General features: G+C 50.9%; 1 protein-coding gene across 1 annotated transcript; it reads left to right on the top strand.

The window, feature by feature from the left end:
* The first annotated feature begins 523 nt into the window (after window positions 1-523).
* On the top strand, window positions 524-8,192 carry TMEM238L (transmembrane protein 238 like). The gene is made up of 2 exons (XM_045824499.1): window positions 524-998; window positions 7,190-8,192. The coding sequence occupies exon 1, from the start codon at window positions 643-645 to the stop codon at window positions 880-882; it is 240 nt and encodes a 79-aa protein (XP_045680455.1). The 5' UTR covers window positions 524-642; the 3' UTR covers window positions 883-998; window positions 7,190-8,192.
* The last annotated feature ends 276 nt before the right edge of the window (window positions 8,193-8,468 follow it).

The raw sequence follows: 8,468 nt of genomic DNA, 5'->3' as shown, positions 1-8,468 counted from the left end.
GTCCTCAGGGCTCCAGAGCAGAGAAGCTACAAGACGCATGAAACTTCTTTGGCTAATACTGACCAATTCTTACAGCACATTTCAAAATCTCTTTATGTCCATAAACCCTCTTCCATGCCTTTCACATAAAACCTCCGGTCCCCATGAGACAGAATAGGGCAGAAGTGGCAAAAAGTATGAGAAGCCCCCCCCCATCACATGAGTTGAAGAAACTGTGTCCCAGTCACTCAGCAGGGCTTGCCCAAGAGCTGAGAGGCAGAGCAGAGGGCACAGGGCAGCCCCTCTGCCAGCCCACATGTTCCTAGTCCCCGGACTTTGCAAATCCATCCAAGGGCACGCCAACTCTTCCTCTGCCGTGTAACCTGGTTGCCCCAGCAATGCACTCCCATGAGCAGTGATGTCAGGCTGTTTTGATCAGGATCATTGCTGAGCCGTGAAACAGTTAAGAACTAACCTGCCCCACCGGCTGCCGTGCTCATAAAGGTAGACCCACGTGTACTTCCTCGTGGCTCCAGACAGACGGCTCACTCATTTGCTCACACCCAGTGGAGAGAGAAGGCAGCGGGAGGCGAGCCTGCCACATCAGCTCTGGGCGTGCAGCTGAGCTCCTCACGCTGCCCCTGCTGCCCCTGCTCCAGGGCAATGCTCCTGGGGGGCCCCTGGGGAAGATGCAACCCTGGGCGGTGTGCCCTCCTCCTCCTCTTGGCCCTCCTACTGGACACCCTGGGCCTGGTGCTTTTGCTTGTGGGCATCTTGGCCTCACTCGATTACTGGGACTTCTTGGTCTACACGGGTTCTCTGACCCTGGCTTTCAGCCTACTGTTCTGGATCACCTGGTATTCCTTCAATATTGAGCTGCCTCTTGAGAAACTGGACTTGTAGTTTGGCCATCAGCTGAGGAGAAAGGACACAGGCTTCCTGTGAACCTGGAGCTGCTAGCAGTCGGAGGAGCAGGGACATGTTGCCACTCTCACCCAAAATGCCCAGACAGGGACCAGGTAAGTGCACATGAGACCTCCCTGGCACAGTGGCCAGGCAGGCTCAAATGAACAGGTTCAGGTCTTCGGAGGCTGAATGGGCAAGCAGCAGGAAGACTCCACCCAGCAGGGGTTCTGTCAGCCTGGGCTCAGGCTGACCAGAAGAACGCAGGGCAGCTATTTTCTCCCCTGAGGATCCTTTTCCTTATGGAAACTGGAAAGAGAGACTCCTGAGCCTATCCCACTTCTGATACTTCCTGGAGGGTTCTGCCATGCAGAACAGGAAGGTCTCCCTTTACCTTAGCACTTGGAAGAAAAGGGCTCATCTGGACTGTCTAGTGGGGAGAATCCTGCTGGAGAGAAAAGCCTCTGGCACTGGGAGGAGTTTCCCGACAGTGGAAGTGCCCTAGCAGGGGTACAAACTGGCCTGAGTGGGAGGAAACAGAGCAGAGCCCCCAGAATGGCCCTTCTTGCTTGCTTCCTCCCTGCACCTACCCTGACAGGACATGCAGGATGGGGTCAGGATCTGCCTGTATGTCCATTCTAGTAGCCCTGCCTCCTCCCCGAGCCCATCCTCCTCAGGCACCCTCCTCTCATGAGGTCAACACCTTCCCAAGCCACCCTGGAAGACCTCAAAGTTGAGAGACCAAGGCTGACTATTTCCTTGGTCGAGCTGCACTTTTCAGCCAGGCCAGTGGCTCGGTTGACCATGTGTAACCAAGGAGGCAGATAAGTGTAAGACTTTTCACAGGGACATGGAACCTAAAAGATAGAGCTGGTCTGGCCCTCAAACCCTGACCTAGAGGTAGGCAGCTCCTCTCAAGGGACTGAGATCCAAGCCCTGGTGTGTGGGAGATTGTTATCTACCCCACCCGAGGTGGGCAGGGACCTGCTCACAGACACAGTTGGGCACTCCTTTTTGAGTTAGGATGTAAGAGCAAAGGTCATTGCTGGCTTGGAAGGAGGAAATAATCATCGTGTCTTCTCTGAGGAATTCCATCTGAACCTTAGAGCTGAGAGAGGAGACCAGCAATCTGAAGAAGATTTAGAAGGGTGGTGAGGTGGCCCCTGGCCAGTGAAAGAAAGAGAGATGAGAAGTCACGATGCCTGCGTCTGGTTCCGAGCAGCGCTTGTTCACTGGGTGACATGAACACGGTCACATGTGGTGCCCTGAGCCTCAGCATCCTCATCTGTAAAATGAGCATAATATTACCTTCCCTTGTTGTTGCAAGGATCAAAAGTAAGGAAGGCTGGCTAAAGCTCTTTGCAAACAATGTGGTTTCTACCCATGTCAAATGTTGTTAGTAAACATTGACTCTGGGGTGAATAAATTCACCTAGAGGAGTACCCAAGTTGGTAATGGTGGGGGTCACTTCATGGTTTGCATTATGAAACATCAAGGCAAGAAGGGACCCCTAATTTGTTTGCTCACTCACAAGAGTGTCAGGCACTGTGCAAGGTCCTGGAGGTGCTGTGAAGAATAAGTCACACAAGGTCTCTACCCACGGTGGGTTTCCGGTCAGGGGAGAGGTGGACACTAACCAAACACTCTCACTAATGGGTACAGCGAAGGGTCGGGTGAGGGCTAGGAAGATAAGGAGCACCTCTCTACTGGAATGCTCCAGGGAGACTGACCCAGAAGGTGGAATCTGTCAGGAAGAGGCAGTGGCTTGAGCAAAGGTCCTGGGTTAGCAGTGAACTAAAGACAGCAGGACAATAGAAGAGCAGAAGGCAAGTGCAAGAGAGGGTGTGGGCCCTGCTGTAGGCAGGCGCCAGATCAGGAGGAGCCTTGAAGGCCCTCTGAAAGATGTTGGCCATTATTTTAAGAACAATGAGAACCTATTAGACACCTAAGCAAGATAACGACAATGATGATGATCACCAGTTCCAGCTCATTTGGGGAGTTATGTCACTTGTCCCAACAACAAGGGGTCACAGTATGGGGCTCCTTGCCCTGAATGTCCCTCTCTCATTGAAAAGACAGAAGCTCAGTTGCCCTGCCGTGAAGAGCACGAGCCAAGACCCAGACTTCCTGGTTTGAGTCCAGTTTTGTTCCTTCCTAGCTGTGTGACCTGGGGCAAGCTCCTTTACCTTTCTATGCCCTCATTTCCAAATATGCATGATAGAGATGGTGCTAATAATAACCCTTATTTCAGAGAGGGTGTTACTAATAGCATGTAACTCATAAGGATATTGCCCACAGCACTGTACCAGTGGTGATTAAGTGAACCGCTGTCACGATGCAGGTAACTGGTACGTCATTACAGAGGGGTGGAACCTTTCTCTGAGTCTGATATCCCTGAAGCATTATGACCATTCTTAAGATGGTGGACAGCATGAAGACTTTTCAGCGTGTGAGAGTGAGAGCAGCCCCAGAACACCAGGCTTCCGTCTAGGCCCAAGGGGACTTCAAAGCTGTGAGCCCCCTGCATTCTCCATTGGATGCAATCAGGCAAATTTCACTTTCACCTTTTCAGTCCCCACGTTCCATATGTTCCACGGGACCCTCAAAGCCAGCCTGCCCATTCATGCGTCTCACCTCCCCCAGGCCCTCCACCCCCTGCACTGTCTGAGGCCGGCTTAGAGTGACAGGTGGATAGGGGCTGGGACCTGCCAGTCGGCAGCCTGCCCACTTACAGGAATTGCCCCCCACCACCCTGGGTGACCCTGGGCAAGTCATTTTACTTCTCTTTAGAGGAGATTTGGTCCTCGGAAGAGGTTTTGAACTGTGTTCTGGCAAGGCCACTCCGGGGCTGGAGGGTGAGCAGGCAGAAATCCCACCCCCCACCCACCCCCCAGCACACAGGTGCACCCAACACAGTTGTGCTGGGTTTGTCCCATTTTATCCACTGAACTTTTACATGAGGCTTCATGTGAACGCAAGTTCTGACGCTAAAAGATATTTCTGATAACAGCTGTCTCAGTCCCCTTACATTGTGACCTTTGTCCTGGATGTAATCTCTGAACACGTCCATGGTTTACAGGGAGTTTGTAACTGGTTCTGCGAGTCCATGATCTGCAGACCGGACTCAAAGAAAGAGCGCAGGCTCTTTGAATTCAGAGCCTGATGCTGCCCTTCTGAGCTCATCCTTCAGAGTCTCAGAGTCTAGTTAGCTAGGATACCCCCTCCACCCTACCCCCAGCATGAAGTGTGGGACAAAATACCAGTGAGGACAGGCCAGGGCCTGGCTCCCCGCATCCCTCAGCCTGCTGTTTGCAGGGTTCTCTGAAGACCATGTGGCCATGAAACCTCCAAGGGCCCCTCAGGAGCTTCAGGGACGAGTGGCTTGTTTTAATAGCCCAACTATAGACCAAGCAAGACATCGTGCTGCCTGATTTTTGTCACTTGGTCACTGAACTTTCTGAAGCTTTGTCTGCTCTTTGTTCTACTTCCTGGGCATTTCTCATAGAAAAAGTCAGGTGAGGAGTCTTATCCTTTTAGAAGAATGTATAAGTTTACATACACTCCCCCACAAATACATGCACACATGCCACACACAAAAATGAACACCTCCTTCCTCCACACACATTTCCCCTCATGTGCATGCACCCATGTTCCCCTCATATAGGCCTCACAAACACACACACACCTACCTCTCCCATTGCCCACACACACCTCCACACATACACTCCTGTACATGGATCAGCTCTTCCCACACCCATATTCTCACTACACCTTACATACAGAGCAACACCCATACACTGCACATGCATCCCCCCACTGCCAACAAATACACACCAACGCAACCGCACATACACACCTCACACTCACATAGCCTCCATACCACACCCATCCTATTCATACACACACAGCCCTGCACACCTGCCACATGCACATGTACACACCACTCCCCAGCAACCAAAGCCGGAAGGCATGGAAGTCTCACAGCCCTGAGCAGTGGCAAAGGAGGCCTACTCCTCAGCATCGACTTCCCCCACACAGACTCTGAGTTGCCAAGGTGATTCAGAGCAGAGCCAGGTAAAAAGGCTGTGTGCTGGGGCCACACAGAGAGCCAAACACTCCCCCACCCCGGAGGAATCTGTAATCTAGAGGGAGAGATAAAACAGGTATGCAACACCTCACAAAAGCACACGGAAAATGGAAAATGCATGCCATGAGATAAGCATGGGCTTGCACAGCCTCCAGGAGCCAAGGTGAGGGAGAGATCTTACCCGCTGTGTGGGAAAAGGGGCTGGGTGGCTTCAGATCACTGGCCTGGGTCCTGGCGAACAAGTAAGAATGAGGCATGCAGAGATGGCATTTTGGGAGAGCCAGAAGGAGGGCTGCAGAATGGGGAGAATTAAGTGTCACAGAAAGAGTGAGTAGGCCTGTGACCAGGGTTAGGGTGGAAGCCAGATAAGGATCTGATGCCTGGGGAGCTATCAATAACTTCAGGGACCAGAGAGTGGCACAGCTAGGCAGGGCCTGAGCAAGAGTAACTTGGTGTCATGTGCAGAACGGGCATGGAGAAAGGAAGACCACTGAGAAAGGTCAGGGGGAAGGCCATGAAAGTGAACTGCTGAGATGGCTGCCAAGGACAGGAGGAGGCCAGACAGGACCAGTGGGTCACGGTGGTGTCAGCAGCTTAGGAAAGCATTGCCACCCCCTGAACTAGGGAGGTCGGGAAAAGGCACAGGTTCAGCTAAAGTGATGTGTTGTCCTTTGCACATGCAGGGTCTGAGGTGGAGATGGTGTCTATGAACAGAACTGCCCAACTGGCACTGAATGTGCAGATTTTAAACTCAGAAGGGACATCAGGCATGGGGATGGACGTAGGGGCTGCAGGCATGAGTGTGAATGAGATTGTAGAGGGTAGGGAGGCAGGGGGAGATGGGAAGAAAGCATGGCATGGGGAGTGGGGAATGGACAGAAGGAAGCAAGGAAGGTACAGGGAGGAACCCTGAGATGTCCCTTTTTCACTGAAAGAGGCACATTATTGCAGTTCACCCTTCAACAACACTGTGAAAAAAGTTTATTATTATTAGTATTCCCTTTTACAATAAGCACAGTAGGGAGCATAGAGACTAAAAAAACTTGTCCAACATGATGGAACTAGTGAGTGATGGAGCCAAACTGTGAAAGCAGGTGTATCGGATCCTATTGTTCATACACTTTACACTGGACTCAGGGCTGGCAAGCTGCTGCCCATGGGCCAGAGCTGGCCCTTCTGCTTTATAAATAGGGTTTTTGTGGGAACACAGTCAGGGCCACTCATTCCTGTAAGGCTACCTGATGCTATCACGACAGAGTTGAGGAAATACAACAGAGACTGTTCAGCCTGCAGTGCCTAAAATACTCACTATCTGGCCTTTTACAGAAACAGTTTGCTGCCCTGAGGTAGTCGTGGTTACCTTCCATAGAGGTCCAAGTCAAAACCCTGAGCCATGTTTGCTTTTGGGGAATGGGAGGCAGGAATGGGAAGGAAGGCAGGTTGGGGAGCCCGGAGAGAAGTTCCCAGTAGTAATAAGGCAGCAACACTGGGCGGGTGACAAAGAGGGGGAAGGGAGACATGATACAAAGAGTGGGGGGCCTGACCGTCCAGCACTTCGGAGCTGTCAAAAAGTATGTGTCCTCAGGAAAGGTGACTGGACTTGGCAATGAGTCTTTATCAGTAAATGGTGAGGGCAAAAATGAAACTAGTGCTGCTTACAGAGTGTCTGCTAAGATGTATATGGACTGAGTGCAGATCAGTCTTCAAAATATTTGGTAATGAAATGACAAGGGTAAGGATGTGATGGCACAGCTGGTCTGAAGTGTGATGTTTTCAGTGGATGGCAAGTGGAGGAGAGGAGCCAGTAGAGAGGAAAGGAGGACATCAGAGTTACAAACAAAAACAGACGGATGCCTGGCCATGTCCAAGGCGGAGGTGGGGGTCAAAATCCAGAAACCAGAGAGAGATGAGCTTTGCCTGTAAGGAAAGGTATGATGAGTACCTCAGTACTTACTGGGAAAAACATCTACTTTATTTCGTGGTCTCATCAGATGTTCACATCTCTTGAGTTGGGATCCAAATCCCCAATATCCGGTTGGGAAACTGAGTCTCAGTGTGATTCCATGACTGGCCCACAGAAGTGGTGCTGCTGAAGGGCAGCCCCAGCATCGAACCCCAGGTCTGGCTGACTGCGGGAACCAGGCTGGTTCACCCCACACAGGCTTGAAAGGACATAGTCCAATCTTGGGCTGATCCATTTTGTCTTTGTTTATTCAACAGAAGTCCTTTCTGATGGAGAAGCACCTATGTAAGAAGATGCCTTTTTGCAACCCCTCATTCAACAGTGCCCCAGAGGAACCCGAGGCTGGCTAGGGATGCCGGGATTCTGCAAGATGGGCATCTCCCACTGCTTTGGAGAATGGGATAAACCCATAATAAACCATGATAAAGACTCCATCAAGCCTCCAGCATCCTGTACAGGCTACTGACTCCACTGTTGGTGCCCCTGCTGATTTAGGAGAGCCTGGGAAGCCTTGATGTTCTTGAACTGGAGCTTTTAGGGCAGCAACCTTGCTGTGGGCTTAGACAATAACAGAGATGTCCTGTCTCCTGCTTCTTCTTTTGTCAATGTCCCTTCAAAAACCAGAACTTGGAACCAAGCACAGAAATCCACATGGAATCTCCTGCCAGCATTATTGCTACTCCTCCTCAGCTCTTTGAATGGACTAGGGAGCTCTGGAGACTCTACCTCATCCATCTCTTAGTTTCGTCCAGTTGGCACATGGTAGCAGATTTCAACACGTTGGTTGCCAAAGCAGATGCCCAGCCAATGTTGAGTGTGAGAGGCTGCCCTCCTTGGTGCTGGACACTGGGTACTATGAGCACGGCCCCACTCATTGGCACAGACAGCCAGGCCACGCGGGGGCTCACGTGGCACTTCTTGTCAACAGAAACTCTCTGGGTGTTCTTCTGAGAAGCAAGCTAGGCCTCTGCTGTGCTGTCTGTGGATTATTTATTTCTTGATTCCCAAGGGCAGGGCTTTATTTTTATCTTAATTCAATTTCATCTAGTCAGTTGCAGCCCCATCAGAAGTGCTTCTGCTTACCACCTGTGCTGACCTGCCCCACTAATTTATATTTCCCCTGGTCTAATTTTGTACTTTTTATTTATATTTCACCCTAATCAAGTATGTGTTTCTTGTAAGCTGTCTCTGATGTTTTATGGTATGAGGTGGTTACCTAATAAAGAAGTTGATTTGGTCTTTTGTCAAAGCACGCCGTAACATGTTTCCGAGTGTTGGGACAATTCTCAGACTCCCAGTGATGTCAGCGTCTTTCTGACAGTTTAACATGTGTCTGAGCAAACCTCAGAATTCTGCATTCAGTACTGCACCTCCTGGAAGGAATGCACAGAGCCCCGTGTGACGGAGACAGCACAAGCGTTATCCTAACACCATGGAATCTCCTGGAAGCTCTGTGCTCAGCCACCCACCTGGCTCTTCACAATTCAACTGATCTCAGAAACCTGAAGGGATATTATGGAAGAACTTCTAGATAAG

This window comes from Phyllostomus hastatus, unplaced genomic scaffold, assembly GCF_019186645.2.
Source record: "Phyllostomus hastatus isolate PE091 unplaced genomic scaffold, TTU_PhHast_1.1 phas_scaffold_55, whole genome shotgun sequence".
Taxonomy (NCBI): Eukaryota; Metazoa; Chordata; class Mammalia; order Chiroptera; family Phyllostomidae; genus Phyllostomus; species Phyllostomus hastatus.
This window is presented reverse-complemented; position numbering and strand designations above follow the sequence as displayed.

Excerpts from the sequence above, each read along its gene's own strand:
- TMEM238L (XM_045824499.1), top strand. The coding sequence starts at position 643 with ATGCTCCTGGGGGGCCCCTGGGGAAGATGCAACCCTGGGCGGTGTGCC.